The 26,894-nt window shown below is 38.7% G+C and overlaps 1 protein-coding gene across 2 annotated transcripts; it reads left to right on the forward strand.

The window, feature by feature from the left end:
- Positions 1 to 1,958: 1,958 nt before the first annotated feature.
- On the forward strand, positions 1,959 to 25,975 carry gsk3aa (glycogen synthase kinase 3 alpha a). 2 transcript variants are annotated; one of them, XM_056242050.1, is made up of 10 exons: positions 1,959 to 2,320; positions 3,350 to 3,537; positions 13,580 to 13,663; positions 14,057 to 14,167; positions 15,593 to 15,723; positions 16,698 to 16,902; positions 19,316 to 19,411; positions 19,770 to 19,956; positions 21,170 to 21,247; positions 23,903 to 25,975. In XM_056242050.1, the coding sequence occupies exons 1-10, from the start codon at positions 2,065 to 2,067 to the stop codon at positions 23,953 to 23,955; spliced, it is 1,389 nt and encodes a 462-aa protein (XP_056098025.1). In that variant the 5' UTR covers positions 1,959 to 2,064; the 3' UTR covers positions 23,956 to 25,975. The 2 variants fall into 2 exon arrangements, with proteins under 2 accessions (XP_056098025.1, XP_056098026.1); XM_056242051.1 differs by lacking the exon at positions 21,170 to 21,247.
- Positions 25,976 to 26,894: the final 919 nt, after the last annotated feature.

Below are 26,894 nucleotides of genomic sequence, written 5' to 3' on the forward strand. Positions count from 1 at the left end.
AGAGAGAAATCCAAACTGAACAAACTAAAATCTGAAAAAAAAAAATGAAAAAAAATGTAACCTAGCACTTTCTTGCGTCTGGTTTTGCTGAAAGAGAAGGAGTGATGAGTATAAAAATGCTACTCAGTCTTCACTTGAATGTGTGACAATATAAATGTATAAATATACCTATATATTTCTATATGTCCCATGATATACAGATGTCTGTGTGTGTGCGAGCGTATGTGCGTACATTACATGCACCTTGACAAATCGAATTTACTCCCAAGCAAATGCTATTCATATTTTCCCTGCCAGAAAAGCAGTGGCACTACATCAAAAGACTGTTAGCATATGCTGGCTACTGACCAACTCAATTCTTAACTTGACTTATCTGCCCTTTCTTTCCCTCCCCCAGCAACAGACAAATGCTTGCACACACACACACACACATACCTGCACATGTATGCGTGTACACCTTATGATTGTGTATCCAATAAACTGTCGTTACTTTGGAGAAGGAGTTTTAGAATGAGAAAGGTGAGTGTAACTCATCAACAGGCATGTTGACCATGTGCAATATTTCTAAACGAGATTATTGAAAAAATTAAAGACCTAACACAATGCTTGGTTTTTGTGCAGTTCTTTTGTGGTTGTGAAGCGAAGTGATGTAGTATATAAATATGGTTTCGAAATTTTAGATGCTCATGTTGTCACTATGTTTTCTGGTCCTGTTTGTAAATTAGATCTTAAAACAGTAACTAAATATCCATAATTATATACAGATTCTTTTTTTAAATTATTATTAACTCACATGTGTGTGTGTGTGTTTTAAAATGATATTCTATATATAATATGCATGAATAAATATATATTTTTAATTAGATTTCAAATATATATATATATACTCTAGAGAGAGAGATAAAGATAAATCCACAAAATAAATGAATACACTGAATAATATAGGTTATTTTTATAATCTGTTTTGATATTTATTATCTTTATCTGTCTTATTTATTAGAGACAATAGTTTTTTATTAATAAGAGTTTTAATGTATTTTTATGACTATGGTTTTTTTTTTTTAGTTCTTTCTTGTTGATTATTTTATGTGTATAATACACTAATAACTAATTGTGCATGATAAAGTTAGATGCAGGTAGTGACCCCTCTGCTCAGGTGTATGACACCTGCAGTTTTTTTAATATATTTTTTCAATATAGTGAGCCTACAGTGCGCTCAGTGTTGCCAACTTAGCGACTTTGTCGCTATTTTTAGCGACTTTTCAGACCCCTTTAGCGACATTTTTTTTAAAAAGCGACTAGCGACATATCTAGCGACTTTTCACACAAACGTCAGTAATCTCCAGATGTTGCCAGTACTGCGAGCGCGAGGTCTTGCCTTCTCCCGGCCGTCTCTCTCTCTCTAACGGCGTCTACCTTGTTCAGTGAATGGCTGAGACGAGCAGCAGCACAGCTCGCGCCAGTTTTTTTTTTTTTTTTTTTTTTTTCACGGACTTGTCACTTAGGCCTATCAGCTTCTCTTTTGTTTTATTTTTAAAGAGTTTTGTTTGACCATTTTAATTCCGTTCTTTTCTTGTGCTTATTACTTGTAATACTCACTATCACAGAGCTTTCACCCATTTCCCGAACTCTCTCAATTCAGATAATTTTACACATATAAAAAAATTTAGTCATTCACTAGCCTATATCATAGTTAGCCTACTTGTTCTACTGTCTGACAAAAATAATATAGGTAATGAGAACAGCTTTATTGGACATTCATATTATATTATATTAAAATACAGAATGTGAGCATGAATTTAGAGAGAAAACACATTAGGCATGGCAGAACGCAAGTACGACGCGATGACGTCATGAATATGCTAATTAGCGTATGACGTCATCTAGCGACATTTAGCGACTTTTAGGGAAGGCGTTAGCTACTTTCCTTAGAAAATAGTTGGCAACAGTGAGTGCGCTCGAACTGCATTCCCCATGAGGCTGCGCGTATTCTCAGCGCGTGAGAGAGTGGGTGAACGCTGAGGGTCGCGGCAAAACGTTTGTCATCTTTTCGTTTTTAACTGAATGTTTCACCCAGCACCAGGACAAGTCGTCGAGGGAACAGCTGATCATCGCCTCCCAGCCTCGGCAAACTTTCAGTCAGATATGAGCGGCAGCGGGCGGCCCAGGACGAGCTCGTTCGCTGAGCCTCAGGGGGCGTCCGGAGCCGCTGCAGCATCCGCCGGAACCACCGCTGTCGTGGGGAGCAACGCAGGAAAGTCCGGGGTCTCACAGGCCTCGGCGGATAGTTCATCGGCTTGCTCAAATTTAAAACTAGCCAGTGAGTATATACGCGAAGTTATCTCAGTTATGAGTGTTTAATGAACATATCGCTTGTATAATTAAATAACACACCCATGCTTTCTTGATATTGACTGTTATGTCATCTCCACGAAACTAGCCCATGCTAGCCAAGGAAAATTGGCAAAATTCTGAGTTAAGTTATTATAAACGAGAGCTATTGACTTGGCCTCAAAACCTTTTGAGGTGTGTAGACAGCCTTTTGGGACATTAACACGAAGTCCTGTTGCGTTACCATGGTACAGTGATGCTAATACCATGGGTACTTTGATATAACATGGTACTGATTTCCATATTCATGTGCATTGATATTTACATTGTACTTGGTAAACCATGGTGCTACCAGAGGAAGAAAATAAATACCATGGCAATACTATGCCCAAAAACATTGCAGTAGCCTAGTCAGTATTTTGTAGTGTATATGCATTGGTAACATGTGGATAATGTTATCTAAATAGGCTGCACACTAGGCTTTAAAACACTATCATCAACTTGAGAATAAATGGTTGACAACCAGTTCAAGGCTCTTTCATTACAGTGATTGTTCAGATAGGCAACTAACTAACTACCTGTCCCGACACGCCCACTGTCATAATGTCCTGTGTGAAGGACACAGGCAGGACAGGCCCGTATTTAGTGAAATATGTTTCCTTTACAATGACAAATACACTGTTTTTTTTTTTACACTTTTTACTAAGTACACATGCACAAGGTTTGGTTATGTTTCTGTCCAAATATGCATATCAGTCTACAGCTTTTATACCACTTGACACTTTGCAGTGAGTGATGTTTTCTGTAATTTACTTTTTTAATTAAAATGTTTTCTTAATATTTTATTAACCAATACACCCTGAATATGCCAAGTAGGTAGGAATATATGTATATTTAGAGAATGGCTTTTTGAATTAATGTAGTTGCTGCAAGACTGTATTGGCTAATATTTGCTCATTTGCAGGAAGCACCTCAGCTTTGATTAATCAAATCTAATGTCTCAAATGTGTTTTTTTAGGAGATAGTGGGAAGGTGACCACAGTGGTTGCCACCCCAGGCCAGGGCCCGGATCGCCCGCAGGAGGTGTCCTATACTGATATCAAGGTGATCGGTAATGGCTCCTTTGGCGTGGTGTACCAGGCACGCCTCATTGACAGTCAGGAGTGGGTGGCCATCAAGAAGGTACTTCAGGATAAGCGATTTAAGGTACGACACACACATTCAAGCGTATTGGTACGTTGACCCAATCTGTTTAATAATATATTTTTTAAGTATTTATATTTAATATAATATGGTTACTTTGTACTAAATTACAGACGAAGTTGTGACAAAGTATTATAATATTATTAGTCTTTGATATTAACAACAAAAGATATGGAAATCGCATTTAGTTGCATTACAGAACAGACCTGGAAACCATATGGGTTGTGACCAGTGCTGTTAACTAAAACCATTAAAATGTGTTTTTGGTAATTGACATAAAGCTGAAATCAAAACAATTTTGTGTGTATATATATATATATATATATATATATATATATATATATATATATATATATATATATATATATATATATATATATATATATATATATATATATTAGAGATGAAACGGTATAAAAATTTCATATCACGATTATAGTGGCCAAAATAATCATAGTAATCAGTTAATATCAGTTAAAATGTGCTGGAAAATGTTCAAAAAGTACTGCTACACACTGAAATCATTTAACCAAGTTTTATAACAAAACCTAACAAATAAATTATAATTAGCAGCACTGTGCAATTTTTGGTTTGGCTAACTAATATAAAGTTCAGACATTATTAAAGACAAATATACAGCCAGATAACAAATAAACAAACTACAAGCAATAGCACAAATAAATGCAATGGGACAAAGATACAAATTAAATAACAGTGCTGTTAGGGCTGGGCGATATGGCCAAAAAAAATTATCATGATAATTTTTTTTATATCAGTCGATATCGATAATTATCACGATAAATGTCAAATCTTTATTTCTTTCAAGTTTAAAGGCAGATTTTTGCTCCTAAGTGAAAGTTGTAGAAACCAGAGCGTTAATTGGTGGTTTTAAACTACTCTTTATTGTCAGAACATATCATGACAAACACTTGCCAAACAGGTGAACATTTCACAAATCTAAGGTAAAACATCATTTGTCATTTTTCCTTAAATAAATATCTGAATAAAAAAAATATATTTCTTAGTTTCTGCATGTGCTAATGGGGGATATATTTTTAAGTCTTGAAACTAGGGATGGGCATTCGATTAAATTTTCTTAGTCGATCGTCGGGAGAATTAACGATCGACTATCGATTAATCATTAATATTTTTTATAATAAAATTAATTATTTAACTTTTATAATTCAAAAATGCAATGAAAACAAAAATACAGCGTGTTTTTCCTCGATGAGACCTTTATTGCAAAATCAACTTGTGGAAGACAGTTAAACTACGTTCAGTCAGGCAAAATGAACATATATGCGCGTGCATATGCGGTGCTCTAAAGCAGCGGAACCTGCAACTGCGAGCCGGCGTTCTTAAACCGAGACCTCATTTGTTCTAAAATAATAATAATGAAAAATCATGTTAAACAATAACTTAACCAAAAAAACATAATAATACTTAGATCTGACAGGTTTTGTCAAAATGTAACTCAAAACTATCCAAGCCAGAAGAAAGAGGATGAGATAGCCTTCCTAACAATTAGGCTAACTTAACAAATTAGGCTACTTAAAGCCTCGTGAAAAATAACTAACGTTAGTAACTCGCATACAAATTCTGCACCAGTCTACTGATTTTTGTTGAGAAATATTAACATGTTGACATGATCTGGGGTCAGACGCGACCGCAACCTGGTGACCGTCAGTCCTGCAGCCGAAAACACCCGCTCTGCGGGGACTGATGTTGCCGGGATGCACAGGTAGCTCCGCGCTAACTTGGCCAGCCCGGGGAATCTTAATTCGTTCACTTTCCACCAGTCTGTAGGTGTGCAATTCAGCGGTGGGGGAGTCTCCCTCAGAAAGTTCTGAAGTTCTGCTTCGATGCTTGCCTCGCATTGAGTAGTAGTAGGCCTACTATAGTGATCCCCAAGGAGTTGTGCCATAGCAGATGACTGGGAGGTCGTGACTTCAGTGTTAGCGCTCCCCTCGTCCGTGTCAGACAACGCAGCCTCGACCGCCCCAGCCTGTGGGATAGCCGCCCTATCGGTCCCCTGACTCCCCACCGCCTCTCCCAGTTCAACCAGTTTCACATTAGCAGCCAGTCTCTGTGCTGGTGTAAGAAAGCCCAGGTGCTTGTGACGAGGGTCCAGCATTGATGAGATCATGGGGGCGAATGACACAAACTCATCAGACTCAATCTGTATAAATATATGATGGGAAATCAATAATCAGGAAAAAAATGCTTTTTACAAAACGAAATATTAAAATGATTATTCTTATGGAGTAACAGTTTTATTCTTTGCGGGGCTTGTTGATTAAATCTAAATAGGTAACGAATAAACGAATAAATGTTGTTATATTTTTGTTGTTTATTTTATGAATAAAAAATATTAAAATGAATATTTTATGGAGTAAGAGTAACAGTTTTATTCTTCGCGGGGCTTATTGTTTAAATCTAAATAGGTAACGAATTAACGAATAAATGTGTTATAATAACTTCTTTTTTATGAATAAAATAAATATTAAAATAAATATTTTTATGGAGTAACAGTTTTATTCTTCGCGGGGCTTATTGTTTAAATCTAAATAGGTAACGAATTAACGAATAAATGTGTTATAATAACTTCTTTTTTATGAATAAAATAAATATTAAAATTAATATTTTTATGGAGTAACAGTTTTATTCTTCACGGGGCTTATTGCTTAAATCTGAATAGGTAACGAATTAACGAATAAATGTGTTATAATAACTTCTTTTTTATGAATAAAATAAATATTAAAATAAATATTTTTATGGAGTAACAGTTTTATTCTTCGCGGGGCTTATTGCTTAAATCTAAATAGTTAAAACAACGCAGATAACAGGAAAGTATCCATGTAATTATGTGTAAACTAAGATAAAAAGATGTAGCTTACATTCATTCGTTGGATGAGAGAGGAACGCACTTTTGTCTTGAACTCGATGAGTCTGGGCCCGTCTCCTTCACTGCGCATGAGGTGGATATTGATGAGGCCGAAGGTGACGGGATAAGTGTTCGAGATGGAGACGTCTTTCTCTGCAGACATAACCGTGGTGGCACATTTAAGTGCTGACAGTACGGGCTGTGTGTCCTCCATCAGCTGCCAGTACTCGTCCTTCAACTCCAGGATCCTGGCATCTTGAAGCTTGGTCACGGTTCGGTCCGACAGCACAGCAACAACAGCCCACCGCTGCTCCACCAGCCGATCAAACATCTCGCACACGGAGTTCCACCGTGTTTTACACGACTGGGTAAGCCGGTGAGTTGCGAGGCCCATTTGCTCCTGTTTCTTTTGCAGCGCTTTGGTTGCTGCAGTGCTGTGATTAAAGTGGCTAACGAGTTTACTAGCCGCTGATATTACCCGATAAAGATACAGTGCAAATCCGTCATTTATGGCCAACTGGAGGGTGTGTGCAAAGCAGGCAACGGAAATCCAGGGCACTCTGGTGTGACTGTTGGCAGCTACAATATTGGCCGCGTTGTCATGAACGCATGCAATAACTCGGCCTTCAAGTCCCCACTGCTCTACCGCTCCATTCATTTTCTCAGCGAGGTGGTCAGCTGTATGCCGGCCTGGCAGACTTTCTGTGAGCAGGACCGCTGAGATCATTTGCCAGTCATCACTAATGTAGTGGCAGGTTATGGTGATGTAGCTCTCAGTTGTTAAAGCGGTCCAGCAGTCTGTAGTTAGAGCAACTCTCTCAGCTTTGCTCAATTCTTTTAACAGCTGCTGCTTTCGTTCTTCGTAGCGAGTTTCTACCAGTCTGGTGATGGTACGTCGTGATGGAATTTGATATGCTGGTTCTAAAAAATGTATCAGTTCTCGAAAACCATTGCCCTCAACAATACTTAAGGGCAGAATATCCATCTCAATGAACTTGCAGATCCCTTGGGTAATTTTCTCTGCTCGTTGTGCATCACAGCTCCGAGTCCGAGCTAACGCCGACTTGATGCTAGGTTGAGACTGAGAGCAGGATGCACCGCCACCGACATTAACCAGGGACGGATGCACTTTGTTTAAGTGGTACATCATTTGAGTCGTGGACGTGTTGTACTTATACACAGCATCGCAATGTTTGCAGTGAACTATTTCGCTTTTTAAATCAAAATGGTCCCACGCCACACTTCGCCGTGACCTCTTCATGATTATTGTTTTGAAATTAAAACGGAAGATCACAGATAACCGAGTAGCCTATATGGTGTCAAATATTGCCCCCGGGTGGTAAAATGTTTAATTGCTGCCACACAGTGAAATTCATTTAATTGCATCAAGACTCACACTACGAAACGCAACCTGCATCAGATTTATAAAAAAAAAAAAAAAAATCATTCGATAATCGATAACAAATTAACGGGATCGACGAAATCCTTAACGATCAATTATCGATCGTCGATTAATCATGCCCATCCCTACTTGAAACAGGTTTGTGTTGCCTGACTTTGATGGCACGTATCTTCAGCACAGTTTGCAGTGCAGGCTGCAATATTAATATTACATGTTTGTCTCGAAACGCATATTTGACAGTGAGTAGACAGTAAATTTGCATCCTAACTCAAGCTAATACTACTATGTTAAATTTATGTTCATTAACAAAAACAGTAACCTCTGTTAAATTTTATTTGGTAAAATGTAATATTCTGAGTTTTATTAAAATGAACCTATGGTCATCCAGCATCATGCATTTAGATCATGATAACCACAGATAAAGCCAGGCATAGCCTATAGCACCTCACTATCATGGCAAAATGTAACTTTATGGTTTCTATGGTATTTGTATGAAAAAAGTAGCCTAAATACATTATTAAATACTGTAATTATATTCCATTAGTCATTTAAAACATTCTCTACATTAATAATATAATACAATTCAATATGTATATCCCACATTTAATGGTGCAGTTGATATTACTAGGCTAACCGTACAGTAAATCCATGGTAAATGGATTCAGTATCAATTCATATTCTGACTGTATCACCGTGTTTCTCCTGTTTGTCAGCGCTGTTTCATCTGCCTTTAAACTGGTTTAAGACATTAGTGTTCTTCGCTTTTTCAAGCGCTTCTCACTGGATCTCGTGACCGAGGCCGATCAGAGTAAACGCGTCTGCTCTAGTGAGCTCGCTCGCGCTGCCGTTTGGACTTTGAGCCGAGCGGATAAACAGTCCGTGAGGCGCGTGCGGTTCAAATGAGTTCCGCTTTTGGCGCATACACATTATCAAACATTTATCGAACTCTTGATATACTTTTTTCAGGTAGGTCTAACATTATACAGGTACAGAAACTGAAAAATCAAATGTCAAGCAAATGCAGAGCTAACCTTGTTAAAGCTACAAAAGTTATTCAGTCAAGAGCAGTGAGTGATTTTCTCTTTGTCTTGTGTTGTTTGATTTAACAGTAATGGAAGACAGCAGACGGTTTATTAGACTGCTGTCACTTTAAGACCGAAGGCACAGATTCAATATGATACACATCTGATTTCTTTCTCAGCTGTTTATGTTCTCTTAAGACATAACTGACAATGTTTACGAGGTTACTCGACAAGATGGGCATTTTGACATCATTGTGTGTGTATTTGTCTGTTGAAGTGCAAGAAGACATGAAGGAGAACTCAATTCTGTGATTGTGCGCTGTCTGAGATCCAGCTCTCTGTGTGTGTGCACAGAAAACAGCGTGCAAGTATTGAATCGAGTTTTCTTTTGCGTACAAATAAACTTTCGTCACAATCCCGATCACTAGCCCGATCAATTCAGTCAACTGTCCCAAGAGTCTTTCATGCTGGCTGTAAACATTGCTTTCAGTTCCCTTCAGAGATACATTCTTGTAATTCATTCATTCCTATGTAATTTCCCTCAGCGCTCTTGTAAAACCTCTCACTGCTTTCTGCCGGGGTTTCACACAGAACCTATGCTGCGCCTGCGTGAGACTGTTGTTAACTTGCTTAAAGCTGGACAGTATTTACCTTGAGTTTTTCAATCGCTGTAATCAAATATGGTTTTAATGATAATTAAAACATGAAACTGTAATACTAACCATTGGGAATTTCATCATGATTTATCGTCAAACGTAACCGCTTCATCCCCAATATATATATATATATATATATATATACACTGACGAGCCAAAACTTTGACCACTCATAGGTGAAGCAAATTTCGTTGATTATCTCCTAACAAGGCCACATGTCAAGGTCTGGTTAAATTATATGGAAAGCAAACAGGTTTTATGGGCCTACAACTGGGTCATAGCATCTCTGAAACTGCAAGGCTTGTGGGTTGCTCCCGATCAGAAATGGTGAGAACCTACAGACTGTGGTCTGAGGAGGGACAAACCACAAACTGGCGACAGGGTGTTGGGCTCCCAAGGCTTCTCGATACGCAAGGCCAATGAAGGCTATTCCTTCTGGACCAGATTGACAGAAGGCCTTTTTGGCACAACTTGTAACACAAAATTTGAATGATGGAGGAATGTGTCACAACACACAGTGCATCGCACTCTCCTGCATATTGGGCTGAGTAGCCGCAGACCAATCAGAGTGCCTATGATGACTCCTGTCCACAGCCGAGAATGTGTACGTGTGCACTGTTTACCTGGGGAAGTGATGACACCAGGATGCACTGCGGGACGACATTCATGTGGACGTAAATTTGACACATGCCACCTACCTAAACATCGTTTCAGTCCAGGTACACCCCTTCATGACAATGGTGTTCCCTGGTGGAAGTGGACTCATTCAGCAGGATGTTGCACTCTGCCGCACTACACACATTGTTCAGGACTGATTTTTAGGAGCATGATGAAGAGTTCAAGGTGTTGCCATGGACTCCAAATTCCTCCAATGTCAATCTGATTGAACGTGTGGGATGTACTGGACACACCAGTCCATTGTGGGTCCATCTTGGACATGAAGGATCTGCTACTGATTTCTAATGTGCCAGATACCACAGGACACCTTCAGGCGTCTTGTAGAGTGCATTCCTAGGTGGGTTGGCTGGACACAGAGGACCAACATCCTATTACAACATAGTGTACTGTCATATGGTGCTTTTCCACTGCTGGTACGGCTCGGTACGGCTCAGTACGGTTCGGCTCGGCGCGGCACGGTTCGGATCGCTTCGCTTTTCCACTGCTTGGTACGACTCGGCACGGCGCGGCTCGCTTTAGCTCGGTTTGCTTTTCCACTGCAGATAGTACCGCTTCAAAGTGGGTGGGATTATAGTCGGACCGTTATAGTTTATCCGCTCCTCGGCAACCAACGAGACGAACGTCTGCACTTCGTCCACTGACCACGATTCAGCCATTTCTTTTTTATGGAAGTTTTCTTTCTTTCTTTTTTCTTCAAGCAAGTCAAGCAAGTAGTTTTAAAACAGGTGCTACAGCGGTGGCTGTTGTCCACTGGCTATTTAAATCTAGTGGGTTTAGTGTCTCGTGTCGCAAATACAATGACGCTGATAGTGACGATTCTATCTGTCTGACCAATCAGTGATCTGTAGTGTTTTCACGTCACATTTTAGTATCGGTACGGTACGCTTGGAACCTCAACAGACCAGGTACCATTTAAAGCGAGCCGTACCGTACCGTACCATGTAGTGGAAATGCGCCATAAGTGAGCCGTACCGAACCGAACCGAGCCGTACTGTACCATGCAGTGGAAAAGCGCCAATAGTGTCTTTGCTTATCAGTGCTAATAAATATTAGATGGAAAAATGTACATTTTTGAAACTTAACTGAAAAGTAGAAATGTTGCCTTGGCAACTAACTAGTAATTAAGTTGAAGTACTAAAATTACAAAAACTGAAATAAAAATGGGCTATATAGAAATATAAAAAACACTAATAAAAAATACGAGAGCGTGTAATAAAATTTTAACTAAAATTAAAACGAGCTAATTTAAAATGTTCAAATACTATAACAGGAATAACACTGGTTGTGGCCCACAAGTTGGTGGTTTAAAATGTGAGGATTACAAAAAAAAAGAAAGAAATAAAAGTATATATTAAAGGGTCACTTCACCCATTTGCATTAAGGTTTGTATTGTTAGAAACCCAGTTATATATTATAATGATGGTGGAATTTTGCTTGTTTTTTTTCTGAGATGGGAGAAAAAAGGATTTAAGTGTTTTACTTCCGTCCTATCGTGACGTAAATATCGTCATTTTGCGTCACGATAGGACGGAAGATAAATTTCATTGCATATTAAGAAAACTACAGCCTTTAGCTCATTATTATTCAAGGGCGTGGGACCCACTGACCCCACCGGCCTATTACAGATCAGTGGGTGGGACTAAACCTGAAGAAACTAAACTATTAATCCGCCATCTTGCTTGGAAGACAGCAAGCTAAGCTAACAAGCGCTCAAGGAGTTAGATTTACCATAATGCCTGAATTTACGACACACGATATGGAAGACGAGGATTTTGAAAATCTTTTGCTCGAAACTGATGTTCGTGGCTATTTATACGAGCCACAATATAGCGAAGAGCAGCTGAGGCTGATGGAGGAACAAGAGGCGGCTGCGTTGTTGTGGGAAGAATGAGACGGGAATCGGCGAACATTTACACATTTTAATAGTAAAATAAACAAATACAAAACAAAAGTATAAGCCAGCAGCCCCGCACTGCTGGCCACACACAACAGAAACAAAACACACCATAAAATCAGGCCTGTTCCTCTCTCGATCTGCCCTGTCGCTCCTCGTTTTATGCGTCCGCTCCTCGGTGAGAGACGCGAGAGAGACCCGTGCGTCTCACAGGTGTCGTTCATTATCACTCACGCCACCGGCCTCGCGCCGCTCTCACGTCCCTCGTCCTGCTCGCCACAGCCAACTAACTATACATTTTGTGTGAAATGAATTTCTAACTCTGTTGGCAGCTAACGTTAGCCCTGTAGAGTAGACGAAAGAGTGATTTCTCTGATGTTTGCGACTTTGCGCTGTTCTGGATTAGTGGGAGTGGCTTGCGGAGCTGTGCAACGTGGTGCATTCTGGGAGTTGTGGTCTTACACACAAATGCGCCCTAAAGTTATTTTCTGTCTTTTCTCGGTCAAGAGGGCACCAAATTCAAAATTTCTTTTACATTTCGACTACATATATGACCCACTTTCAATAAAGATTAATGTTGAAATGGGTGAAGTGCTCCTTTAAAGGGGTCATCGGATGCCCATTTCCCACAAGTTGGTATGAAATTTTAGGGTCTTCATGTAAAGTTTGTAACATATTTTGGTTAAAATTCCTCAAAGGTTGTGTAAAACAACACCCTTTTACCTCCTCAAAAACAGCTCTGTTCACAGCAACCCGTTTCGGTGCATGTCTCTTTAAATGATAATGAGCAACTGCTCACCCCACCCCTCTCTTCCATAGGGGGTGTCGACACAAGACACGTAAAGTGCTGCCTTGGCGGACAGTATACAAATGGCTGAGGGCGGAAATATGCTAATACGGGACAGTCCGTCAGTGGTCGTGGGCGGAGCATGAACGATATGACATCATATTGCTCAGAAAATCCAAACGGCTTGATTATTGAGAGTGTTTAGACTTTTTGAGGATTAAAAAGAGTGAATGGATTTTTTTCATCGTATGGTGGTTGTGTCCACACACTGCAAAGACACATTTATATGCAAACACCATATACAAGTGAATTTTGCATCCGATGACCCCTTTAAGCAAACTATAAGTGTATCCAGTTCTTTGTATGTTACATGACAATCAACAGATGGTTTTCATTCAGAGGTTGGCAGTACACACATTTTTGGAAAGCAGTCTTGGGTTAAGAGATCTTCTCAGATGCACAGCGATATTCTGATTTGAATATATCACCAGTATATGGTCATTTAGTCGACCAACGCCGCCCCCTTTTAGCCTGAAACCGCTAACTGTTTACATGACCCACTTGTGCTGTCCACTACCAAAGCAAACACTGTGCCCTTGAACAAGGCTCTTAAACCCAGGCTGCTCTAGGGTGATTGTACTGTCGTGATTACTTGCTTGTAAATATTGTGATGTCTTTTATCCCTGAGAAATTCTAACAGTCTTTCTTCTGTGTTTATGAAGAATCGAGAACTACAGATCATGAGAAAACTGGACCACTGCAATATAGTGAGGTTGCGCTATTTCTTCTATTGCAGTGGAGAGAAGGTAAAAACCTGTGACATTTGTTGCAAACCTCTATATTATGACCTCAAAGTGAAATCAATATGTACACTACTTGTAAATGTTTGTGTAATTCTTGAGAATTCCTGCTGAATTAGGTTGAAATAGTTAAAAAGATAATGGTGACTCTCTTCATTCTGATGGCCTGTTCTGTGGTTCTAGTGTTGTCTAATGGTCTTGTTGTGATTTTAAAGGGTTTATATCCTCTCCATAACTACACTACATGATAGAATGATACATAAATATTCATTTACACTACACTAAATGAATATAGATGCAAGGATTTTCTCAAAATAGTTTTGGCCATGTAGGTTTTTTTTTTTTTGACAGGTTATTATCTTTCATAATCTACAAATTTAATGTGTATTTATTCCACAGAAGGATGAGGTATACCTCAATCTGGTGCTGGAATACGTGCCCGAGACTGTCTACAGGGTGTCACGACACTTCAGCAAAGCTAAAGCCATTATTCCAATCTTTTATGTGAAGGTAAAGTTGACTGAACAAACATTCTCTAATACTGAGTCAATTCCTGACTTCTTAAAGGCAAAACAAAATCAAAATTCACATTATTTATTCTTTTAATAAATGCTGATGCCAGCAGCCATATCATCCTGTAGTCCAAGACTGGTTGCCCACTGAAGCTAAGCAGGGCTGAGCCTGGTCAGTACCTGGATGGGAGACCTCCTGGGAAAACCAGGTTGCTGCTGGAAGAGGTGTTAGTGAGGGGCGCTCACCCTGTGGTCTGTGTGGGTCCTAACGCCCCAGTATAGTGACGGGGACACTATACTGTCAAAGAGCACCGTCCTTCGGATGAGACGTTAAACCGAGGTCCTGACTCTCCTCATTGAAAATCCCATGGTTTTCCTTCAGAAAAAAGAGTAGGGGTTTAACCCTGGCATCCTGGCCAAATTTGCCCATTGGCCCCTGTCCATCATGGCCTTCTAATCATGCCCATACATACATCCAGGTGGATGCTGCACATTGGTGGTAGCATCCACCAACCCCCCCCTCTATGTAAAGTGCTTTGACTATCCAGAAAAGCGCTATATACATGTAACAAATTATTATTATTATTAATAAATGCCTTGGTCCTATTGTGCACAATTCGTCAGTTTGTCAAACACAAGCAGCTTTCAGTTTGACTGATATTACTACAGTTAGAAGAACTAAATTACTTGTGTAAAATTGTTGTGATCATGATTAATCAATTTAACTGTTTAGAGTTTTATTGGATTTCTTTTATAGTTTTGCTGTTGCCACTGTGGGAAAATCACTGAGACACACAGCTTCTCAAGGCTTATTGTTTTAATAATTACTTTTCACCACCTCTGACATAACCAAAGCCATATGGACAGGAAATAAATATTAGCTGACAATATCATAGCCTACTTTGTTTTATTCAAGATTTGACTGGATTGTGCAAAAAAGTCCCTCAGTCTACCGTACATTTCCTGTGTGATATTCTGTTTTACTTGTCACAATATGTCACATGAAATATGTCACAATGTTATAATGTATTAATTCATTTATTCATAATACTGTTAATAATAATAATATAACAACAACAAAAATGAAAATAATAATAATATTATTAATAATACTTTTATGTATATTTATGTATATTATTTTGGCAAAATGGGTTAAAATGTGGGGGGTGTTCAATTTTGCATTTTAAACGTTTTTTTTTTGTGGAAAAGATAAAAAAGAAATGCATTACATTACTTAATATAGATGCTTGGAAAATATTGTTTCATGATGTCATTGAATTTTCTTGAAGATGCTAGTAATAAAACTACACAGAATTTCTCATTAATCAGTCTTCATTAAGGAAAGATGGGGACTGATAAAGATCTTTATTTTAAAGAAAAAAGAAAGATATATTTTTGCTTACTTGCTTTTATTTTCTCTTAGGTGTATATGTATCAGCTTTTCCGCAGTTTGGCATACATCCATTCCCAAGGTGTGTGTCACCGAGATATCAAACCACAAAACCTTCTGGTGGACCCAGAAACAGCTGTTCTCAAGCTCTGTGACTTTGGCAGGTCAGTGCTGCGTGTGTGTGTGTGTGTGAGAGAGAGCACGAGCGAGCAGATAGATTTGATGGGTTCTCAAATGTGACCTTATGTCCGCCAGTGAAGATTATGTTCGGTTTTAATGGGTGTTACACTATTACAGTCATTGTATTTTGAGAGTGCACCTCTTTATAAGGGCGGGCCTTAGTTGGTGTCTAGATTTGATGTATATTGTCAATGCATTATCTCGCCCTCCCTGCGGCCTTATGTAAGGGATTGTTTCTGATTGGGTTGTTAAATACGTAAGCAAATGCCATTGTTCATGTTCTTTGACAAAAGCAATATGCATTGAGATATTGATGCTGATGGTCAGATTGTCTTTCTGCTTTGTCCCCCTTTTTTGATGGATTCTCATTAAAAACGGTTTCTTTTTCTGAGCTGTTTTTATGAAGAACACTTGAACTATTTGATGGCAGGCAGACATGTTGACCACTGTAATCCAGACCACATTTGTTTAATATATTGCAATTTCAAGTATTTATTTTTGTGTATGTTTAAGGCACTTGTTGGCATTCAAGTCATTGCATTTTCTTTTGTTTCTTTTGAGGGAACATGAACACTGGCTTTTGTGTCTGGAAAAAAAAAGTGGACAATTTGGCAAATGAAAAAGCTTGAAAATAGTTATTTGGCCGAGCATGCACATCAGAGTGGAGTAATTGCTTTGTTTGAAAGTGCATCTGCATGAGTATTATTCTGGAGCTGTTTTCCCAGCAGTTCTGTCATATGCCCTTTTTTTTTTAAATTGCAAAGCATTTAATACAGAATCTTATGAACAGCAGTGGTGCTGTGCACTTTTTGTGTGCCGGGATGGAGGAAGATTTTTTTTACTATTTTGTGGGGTTGAGCTTGTTTCAGTGTTTGTTTTATTGAGGATGTATAAATCTGTCATTTTTTCATACTGACTGCCTGATTAAAGTTTGTCTCATAATTCAAATCTGTCTCAGTGCAAAGCAGCTGGTGAGGGGTGAGCCTAACGTCTCTTATATCTGCTCACGATACTATCGCGCCCCTGAGCTCATCTTTGGTGCGACAGACTACACCTCCAACATTGACGTCTGGTCAGCTGGATGTGTGCTGGCCGAACTGCTGCTGGGGCAGCCCATCTTCCCTGGAGACAGTGGTGTGGACCAGCTAGTGGAGATCATAAAGGTAAAACTAACCCTTTAATTTTGATCAGTACTTTAATGGCTCGTTTCCACCGAGTGCTACAGTACAGTACAGTAAAAAGGCTGAAAAAGCTTACGATTTTCTGACGTTTAGCTCCACTCTTTAGTCCAAGACTACTGTGCTAGGTACCCCAACGGAAGGGTCCCAAAAAAGTGGTGCGGTACAGTTCGGAATTAGGGTACCATTCACAACTTCTGTCAATGGAAATGGCAAACATTGCAGACTGTACTGTACTGTATCGCTTTGTGAAAATGAGCCATTAGATTCAGTTCTACTATACATCATCAAAGGATACGCCTGGCCTTACGAGCTTTTAGGACCTTCTCCAGTTCAGAGTCTTTATACAGAAGCCAGAGATCCTTCACTCCACAACAGACCAGAAGTAATCCAGCCTTCTTACCAGTCTTTCTCCAGGAATATCTTTATTTATAAGAAGCCAGACCTGGGTATATTAGACCTTGATGAATGATGATAAAAACTTGGAGAACCTGGACATTAATTTGGGCATCTTAACTTAGACTCACTTTTGCACTATTCCTCCCTGGGATCTGAAAAGGCCAAATGTCATATTTATCCTGAATCAACACAAAAAGACAACAACACACCCTCATGAATATCGGCTGAAATCTTTGGAGTTAAGATGCAGTTTTCCTCTTCATAGACCTGTATTCACAGATGGATCTGAAGCAGATAAACATGAGTCGGCAGACGCATTAATTGGAGATAAATATCATGGCATGTGAATCCCAGGACAAAGTTCTACCCTTATAGATGAAGCTCGTGCTTCACTCCTGGCTGTAGAAATTATAGAAAATGGACAAGAACAAAATGTCTTAATCTTCACCGACTGCCTTCAGGCAATTGAATTAAATCATCATCCCATAATTAAAGTATAAATAAATAAAGTATATTAGCTAAAGTAGCTAAGAAAATCTTCAGTATCTTTTTCTGCTGAGTTCCAGGTCATATTGGTTTATCTGGTAACGAGAAAGCCGACATCGCTGCAAAGGAGGCTCTCAACTTGAATATTTCAGTGTCAAATTCAACCCTCTGATCTCAGACCAGTAATAAACTCTTATATTAATAAAATGTGGCAGATGGAATGGGATGAATGCCACGGAAATAAGTTACATGAAATAAATCCTAGTATAAGAAGAATGTTTTTTTTTACTAATTTCAAATCTAGGTGATCTTGTTTTTACATAGAAAACTTACACATGGCTATTTATTAAAAGGTGAAGAACCACCAGCATGCCTCCTAAAATGACTGTTAAACATATTTTAATGGACTGCACTGTGTTTAATGTAAATAGAGTGCCGAAGTGATGACGTCACTTTGTAGGACAACTCGGAAGCTAGCGGCGCATGGGTTCCCTCGATCGAAAAGCTATGCATTTTCCCCATAGACTTTTGGAAAATCGCAAAACATAAGATCTGTGTTTAACAAAGAGTTGTGACCCTTACACGTTTTGTCTATCAAGATAATCTTTACAAGTTAATCCAAAATTTATACATTTTGAAGCCTATATAAAGTTTTTAAAAAACACAAGCAGACACAATAAAGTTTAAAAAACCACAAGCAGGTTATAACTGTGTGTTCTATGTCATAGATCAAAACGTGAAAATATTTAGAGGCTTTGTTCACCACAGACCTTATTTCAGGCGATTTAGCAAAATCCCATTCAAAAATCCCATAGACTTTAGAGCGAGGGAACCAGGAGTGCTAAAATGCTAACTCACTTCCGCCTACAGAGTGACGTCGTAACTTCGGCACTTTATAGACAATGGTTTTATTCAGAGATGAGTTTAACTGATGTATTTAAAGTTTCACCTAAATGCAGGGGTGTGAAGTAACAAATTACAAATAATTATGTTACTGTAATAAGTACTTTTTATCAGAAATGTTACTTTTTTGAGTAGTTTAAAAATGTTGTACTTTTACTTGTGTACATTTTAAATGATGTATCGGTACTTTTACTCCGCTATTCTCCCTCTGTCTGTGGTCGTTACTCGTTACATGCTTGTTTTTATTTATTTTTATCCATCAACGTGATTGGATTGAGTAATCGGTCTCGTGACTGTCTTCAAATCAAATTCTGCATAGAAAACTTTAACCCCCAACCGCTTTTAATCATGGCTGCTGTGGAAGTGCATTCTTCAAGCATCAATTCAATCGAGATATGCAGCGTCTTCCTCTAATATGCTAAGGTACATTTCACATTTATGCGTACTGAATGATCTTTATATAGGCTGGCCTATCTACAGGGCCTGACATTTACAGCGTACAGTGTTGTTAACTCCCTCAAGTGCAACGTTCAAAATGAATGATTGAATGAAACATGTTTTTTTTTTTCAACCCAGCATTCTTCACAGTTGTTTCTGTCTGTCTGCTCAGGTACTTGGAACACCCACAAGAGAACAGATCCGTGAAATGAACCCGAACTACACTGAGTTCAAATTTCCACAGATCAAAGCACATCCATGGACCAAGGTAAAATCTCACACCCATATCTGGCTCATATTTACGGCCAAAGCCATAAGGTATCTGTTAGCAGTGTTACAAGACTGGCTTATAAATGTTCTTTGGACATTTGGCAAGTTTACTGCTTGGTCTGGTCAAGAACTGTTCACTTAAACAGGAAAAGACCAAATGACTGACATGTGAGGTAAAAGACTATTCTTGAATATCTTACAAAGATTTTATACTTGAAAATGTGTACGTACTTTTTTACTAGTGGATTGAGTAAAACATTTTTCCAGAGAGTAGCTAATGTCAGTGAGCTGTCTTTTAACTCTCCTGTTGTTTCCTCTTCGTTTCTCATTTCTTTTTTAATATAATTCCTCCACAGGTGTTTAAACCAAGAACTCCTCCTGAGGCAATAGCCCTGTGCTCTCGGCTGTTAGAGTACACACCAGTGACACGACTGTCCCCGCTTCAGGCTTGCGCTCACACCTTCTTTGATGAGCTGCGCCAACCTGGCACCCGTCTGCCCAGCGGTAGAGAGCTGCCTCCACTTTTCAACTTCACCATGACAGGTGAGTCACATGAGCCTTTCATGCGTATACTTTGGATCAAACTTCTCACCGATTACATACAGATGTCGTTCAAGTAATGCATCTCAAAACAGATTTCCATAAGACTAGTATCAGTTTTAGCCTGAGGCTCAAACAAGGACAAGGAGAACAAGGATCCGGATCAGGGCATTTAATCCGCCTTTTCTGTAATACCACCTGTGAGAATCACTTAATGCAGACATCAGAAATCCCGCCAGTGCACCCAGAGCATTTATTAAAATTAGCCTGCATTAACGGCTTGTTCAGAGAATCACACATTAATAATGCTTTTACTATTAAGCACTTTGATCCACTCTGATAAAAGGCAGTATAAATAACACGATCCATGTGTCATGTTCACAGTTTTACTGTTTTTACTTTTGATCAAACTAATGCAGCTTTGGTGAGCATAAGATAATTATTTCAAAAACTTTATAAAATTCTACCAACCCCAAACTTTTGAATGGTAGTGTTTTAAAATGCAAAGGAGGAGTTCGCTGTCATTATTTACTCCCCATCTTGTTTGTGTGCATGATGACATGTATGACGTGTTCTGTGCAGATCTGAAGAAGCTTATCAGATGATTTAAATGAAGTCTTTCTCTCACACAACAATGTATCGTATGACCAGAAGACTTCAGACGTAATCATTTAGACTACTTTGATGCTGTTACGGCCTTTTTGAAGCTTGAAAGCTTAATTTCCCATGGAAATTAATTGCATGAACAAGAGCGGCCAGTAAAAATCTCGTTTTGTGATCCACAGAAGAAATAAATTAATACAGGTTTGGAAAGACATGAGTGCGTGTAAATTATGACAGAATTTTCATTTATGGATGAACCGTTCCTTTAATTCTAAGGGTTAGAAAGCGGGCAGCAAATGGTCATGCAAAGCTAAATTACAACTAAGTCTGATGCTAGAAACCTTGACTAACATAATTGGACTTCAGGGAAAAAAATCAAATGCTTCAGAAGCGATTTGGAGGAGACTAGCTGCACTTTGCTCAGCTCCTACAAAATTATCCTATTGCTTTTCTTGGATTTGGTTTTCTTCGGTATTGCTTAGTGATACAGTGCTTCCCCATTTTATGGAATAGTGTGTTAATCGTTTCTGTTCCTAAAAGAGCATTTGATATGTTTGCTTAGTAGTTTGTTCCTCTTAGACATGTCAACAGAGTGTGTTTCTCTTTATTTCAGAGCTGATGATTCAGCCCCAGCTCAATTCCACTCTCATTCCACCTCATGCCCGTGCACAAACCGTAGCATCCTCCAACGGTAATGCTGTTATTCTTTTTAGTGATGGTCTGGGAGTGAATGGGGTTAAGCATTTAATGGGGACAACATTTTATGTTAATAAAGTCTTCCTGTTGTTTTATTGTGCATGATTCATCAGTGCTTTTTGTCTAATGAGGAAAATGCTTTCTTTCATTATCTTTCATGGACAATGTTCTTCTGAAATTAAATTCCTGATGTAGTAATGCCTTCACAGCGCATTTAACTCCTGTAACACCAGTGGTTCCCAAACTGGGGGTCACAGTTATGAAAAGGGGGGTGCGGCAAGGCCACAATTTTTTTTGTTGTTGGTACGAATATAATCTGAGGAATAATCACGGTTTCATGATTATTATGCATTAATTAATTTCACAACATTATAAAATCACATGAACACTCTAGATTTTAAAGTGTTATTTATTGCTGCCTTTTGAAACAGAAATAACAGTTACCAAACAATACAGCAAAAAATTATAATAAAAACAAACAAAAGTCCATCTCTCCCTTTGGAATTAAAGAATAGATCACAGAATTATTTAGTGTTTTCAGTTTGTGCATTCTTGTGCATACATTTCATTTGGACCTGAGGTAGAGAACTTGGAAACATGGTGAAAAAAATTATCTTGGTTTTTTTGGACTTAACAATAAATAATACTATAACAGGGATAATAAATTAAGTCATTTTCTCTTTGGAATTAAATATAAGCTACATATTAGCCATGTATTTCCCTTTTAAAGAAAACAAATGTAGTCAAAGGCTGCTTAACCTCTGTGTGAAAGGCTCTTTTGATAAACTATCTTTATAAGTTCACTGACTGGAGATGCTGCCATTAGAGACCTTTGTGAAAATGTATTAAAAAAAAATATGCTACCTTCTCCCGCTCCTCCCCCCGCAAAATTCATGTCCTGTTGGTGTTACTTTTTTCCCCTGTTTTGTGCAAGTTGCAACAGTTCAATTCTGTGCAACAGAAACGCTCAGTGTAGCGGAGCCTTTACAATTAATTATCCGTGACGTTTTAAAGCGAATAGAGAACCCATTATAATCAGTGATGCTGTCTACACTGGATGTGTGGCAGCTCAACGCGACAACAAATTACCGCCAGTAACCCAATCCCCCTTTCTATTTCTGACATACTCCAAGAGCTTGCGCAACTTCTGACACAAAATGACAATTTTTCCACCAAATCAGAACGTACACACTTAACATCAGTCAATCAAGCATGATATAATGATAATCACTATTTAATGATAGAACTTTACTAATTAGAACTAAAACTTGGTAACCATGTATGAATGCATGTTTGTCTTTTTAACAGAATTTAGGACTGGTGGTGGGGCTTAAGATATTGTTGGTCATTCAGCGAGTGAATTAACTGAAAAATAGATAGTAATTATTATTAAAATATAATACTACTACTACTAATTCTACTACTAATAACAATATACAACACGCTAAGGATTGATGAGCTGCTGGGTTCATGAATATTAATCACATTGTCAACTCTCAAGCGCTCAGTCAGTGTTCAGCGAGTGAAAATATATCTATGCTATACTTAGCCTATAACAGACTCTGGCAAGTAAAATCTAAGAATTTATTAGCCAATGGCTAATCATAGACATTATTTAATCGCCCAGAGGGAAGATTTAGTTCCATATGCAAGTGATTTACCCGCATTGTAGAGGGTTGTGACAGTATGAAGCCGAGCAAGTTAAGATGCTTAGAGACTACACATCATGAACACAAAGAGAAGCCCATTGCAGTTGAGAACTTGTATTACTGTTTTAATTACAATGTTTCAGTTGTTGCTTAATGTTTCGGGGCAGTTGTGGCCCATTGGTTAGAGAGTCGGACTTGTTAACCAAAGGTCGCGGGTTCGAGTCTCGGTACCGGCAGGAAATGTAGGTGGGGGGAGTGAATGAACAGTGCTCTCTTCCACTCTCATAACTCACAACTGAGCAAGGCACCTAACTCCCAATCACTCTCCGGCGCTGCAGCAAAAATGGCTGCCCACTGCTCTGGGAGTGTGTGTGTGTTCAATATTCAATGCTGTGTGTGCACTTGGATCGGTGAAATGCAGAGCACAAATTTAGAGTATGGGACACCATACTCGGATACACGTCACTTTTTTTTCTTTTTCTTTTTTTTTAAGGGTTATGTCTGAGAGTGTCTATGTGGGTGAATGTTGGTGTGGGGCTCGAAATTATTGTTTTATATTTATAATATTTTTTTAATATACAAAATCGGGCCTGGCAGAAAAAGTTTTGGAACCACTGTGTTACACTATAATTGAAAAGTTTTGGGGTTGGTAAGATGAATAATATATATATATATATAATTTTATTTTTTAAGGAGTCTCTTATGCTTGCTGAGGCAACAATATCGCAATCACAAGATCATTCAGAAATAATTCTAAAATGCTGATTTGGTGCTCAAGAAATACATTTTTTTTTTTTATCAATGTAGAAAACAATTGTGCTGCTTAATTTTTGTGGAAACCTGGGATTCTTTGCTGAATAGAAAGTTACTGACCCCAAGCTTTTGAAAGGTACTTGGATGTATTTTGTGTGTAAATATGGAGCCTTGTGTATGCCTATCATGCTGACAAATGTTATTTTTCAAAGTCCTCTTTTTGTTTTGTCCTCTCTCTTCTCTGTCAGATGGCTCTGAAGGTTCTGTACAGCCTGGATCTACTCTGACCAACAGCACCTGAGGCTGTGACTCAAAAAACAAGCTTGCACACCACAGCATCTGAGCCACCACAGTGCACATCTCTCCCTCTGACAAACACATACACAGTCCTACACCCTCTTTACCTCATAGACGGCTTCTCCTCCCTATAGCTCTAATTCACACATTTACAGACTGATTCAGGTGTCGCGCGCTTCAGAATTACCAGTGACTGCACGGCAGTCTGGAAAGCCTGATGTTTGCTGACTGTCTACTGAGAACCGTACTGTACACACACACACACACACCGACACACTGCCATGTACATGCAACAAACAACAACAAACAGAATTATACTGCTAATATTTGCTTCAGATAATAGAGGTAGTCAATATCGAGCCCAGAACGGCTGCGTAGGCCCGTAGCAAAGCTCACACGCATCCATAACGCAACACCACACGTGCTTTGGAGGTCAAATGCGATTGGTTCAGTGGCTAGGGGCAGGTCCTCTGTCTAATTTTTATCTTAATTTATTTAAATTAACATTTACAGTGGATGTTTTACCTTGATTTGTTGAGCAGTAACGCTCACTCATCCCTCTCAATCTCCCTATCTGAGGTATAATACATTTCGCAGGGAACAAGCAGTCACGGTAAATTATGTATCTTGTTGTAAATGTCAAGCAAAAGAGGCGGGACTAAATGTTGTGGGTTTTATACAGTTATTTTAATATCTTGCTTTTACCTTCCAGTAAATGTATTTATGGTTTTCAAATGCCGAATTGGAGGGACTTTTGAGAAAGCATCTGTAGACCTTTCCTTGTGGAACAAAGGCACAGCGAAAAAGAGATAGTTGGGAAACAGTTAAACGTTATTGTTGACCATAAAGAAGGGAAAGAATGATTGAGAGACGTATGCAAGACAATAGCATATTAATATTGTTGTACTGAAGTGACTTTATATTCCTGGGCATTATCATTAACTTTTAATGATGCTCCGGGTCTAGGCTTTTTAATTTATGCTTGTGAGATTACAAAGTCTTCATCCGTTCAAAGTCGTTTTTAAATGACATCAGGCCTGGAGACTGAACCATGCATCATAATTCAGTGTTTCAGAACGTTTCCTTTCTGTTTTAGCATTTCAGTCAACATCATTTTTCTGATCAATTAAGCTACTCTTATATTTAAAGGCCTTTGTGGTAGAACAGTTCTATAAAATGTTTTGTGAAATCTCCACACGAGTTTAGAATCGTAACGTTAAATGGTCTCAGTCAATCGTATCGATCCACAAAATGACCGCTATCTTTTCTTTTCTTGAGAACACGTGTTAGCTTCTCAATAAACCCTGTTCTGAGCCCCTCAAAAAGGCCCATCTTCCAACTCTCTGTGATGTTCATGCTATTCTCCTGTTCTGTTTCCTTTTTTTTGTTTTTGTTTTTCGTTCAGAGGGTGTGCTTTGACCAGGTTTGCTCCACCCATCTTTATGTAAATATACTTTGGTTTTTAAGCCCTGTGCAGGATGTAAATATCAACACTGTACCACTTTTGTGTTTTCATTGATGTCTTTCTCTCCCTTCATCTCTCTTGGGCTGTCTTCCCTTAGCTTTTGAAGATCTCCGCGTTCATTTTGTTTGTCATTTACAGTATTTATTGTTTTTGCACTGCAATGTTGGGGCTGAAAGTTTCACTTTTCTGTGAAATAGTAACTCTTATCAGCGTACTGTATGTCAGTTCATAAGCTCAGCACTTAGTTTGGGAAGGAAATGGAGTAAAACTTGAGGTGCATGTCCAACAGGGTCATGCTTTGTTCTCGACTTGGCGATTTGAGCACATTTTTGCAAAGGTGCAATAGAAGTCATGCTCTTACGGTCTGTTTTTCATGAAAAGGACGCTCTCTGAAGCGAATCAATTGCCTGAAATACTGTGGCGGTTTTGCAAATCTGGCTTGAAGCCTCAAAGACAATGGAATGTGTTTATTCTTTAATCTGACATCTGTGAATCAAGCCCACAGCAACATGTATGTGTGCTCTTAGAAAAATGTGAATTATTATAATTTTTTTTATATTCAAATGTTGGCTTTGAAGTTTATTTTCCTCCCCCTTTAAGGCTTGTTAAATGAATTGAGACCAGCCAGCGAAGTCTCTTCCCCTTCATTGCTCCTGTAATCCTGCCCTCCCCCTTGTCTCTGCCTTAAGCCTACCGTACAAACGTTAGCCTGTTATTACCTTTTTTTGGTAATTGTTGGAACTTTCTGCCTCAACGTTTCGGCCCAGGGGAATCGTGTCCTGAGACAAAGAGAGACGAATGGAGAGAGCCTGTCAGAATAAATTGAACTCATTTAATAAAGTGACGAAACTGAGATTTTAGAGGCAGTGCTGGTGTGTGTGTGTGTGTGCTGTGAGTGAATTGTAACATGCCTTACCTGTTTAACATTACTTTAAATGACCATCTATTTGAATTTATATATGGTAGGATCAAAAGTGTGAGTCCACATTGAACCTTTGTGATTCAAAATCTATTTGTTTTGAAGGTGTAAATATAAGTTTGGGTTCGTGAATATTAAAAATTAAGACATTAGTAATGGAAACCATTTGTATTAAAATAGAAAAATGTAAAACAGAAGCTTAATTTAAAGTAGAGGTCTTGAAACTCTAAACCCCGCTGAATGTGTAATATTCTGTGAATATGATGTCTGTGTGTTTAGAACAATATTTGTAATTCTATATTTGTTTTTATAAAAGTTAATTTGTTATTTAGCAGATGCTTTCTTGCCCAAAGCAACCTCTTATACAGGACAGGCAGTCTGGAAGTGACCTGGAGTGAAGGGATATGCTCCGTGGAATAAAAGAAAAAACAGTGAGTACAGTATTATATTATGACACAACCTTTTTGAATCCTTGTTCAGTTTGTACCAGCTTGTTGTATATTGTTACAGGCGGTGAGGCCATAAAGTGCTGCAAGGATGACATCAAAAACCGGAAGAC

Source organism: Rhinichthys klamathensis, unplaced genomic scaffold (genome assembly GCF_029890125.1).
Source record: "Rhinichthys klamathensis goyatoka isolate OS25496 unplaced genomic scaffold, OSU_Roscu_1.1 h1tg000690l_1, whole genome shotgun sequence".
NCBI classification, from domain to species: Eukaryota; Metazoa; Chordata; class Actinopteri; order Cypriniformes; family Leuciscidae; genus Rhinichthys; species Rhinichthys klamathensis.

Bases quoted from the DNA above. Each gene is read 5' to 3' on its own strand.
- gsk3aa (XM_056242050.1), top strand. From the start codon at position 2,065: ATGTTTCACCCAGCACCAGGACAAGTCGTCGAGGGAACAGCTGATCAT. The intron at 14,168-15,592 runs GTAAAGTTGACT...ATTTTCTCTTAG, and splicing joins TTCCAATCTTTTATGTGAAG to GTGTATATGTATCAGCTTTT. The intron at 19,412-19,769 runs GTAAAATCTCAC...ATTCCTCCACAG, and splicing joins AAGCACATCCATGGACCAAG to GTGTTTAAACCAAGAACTCC.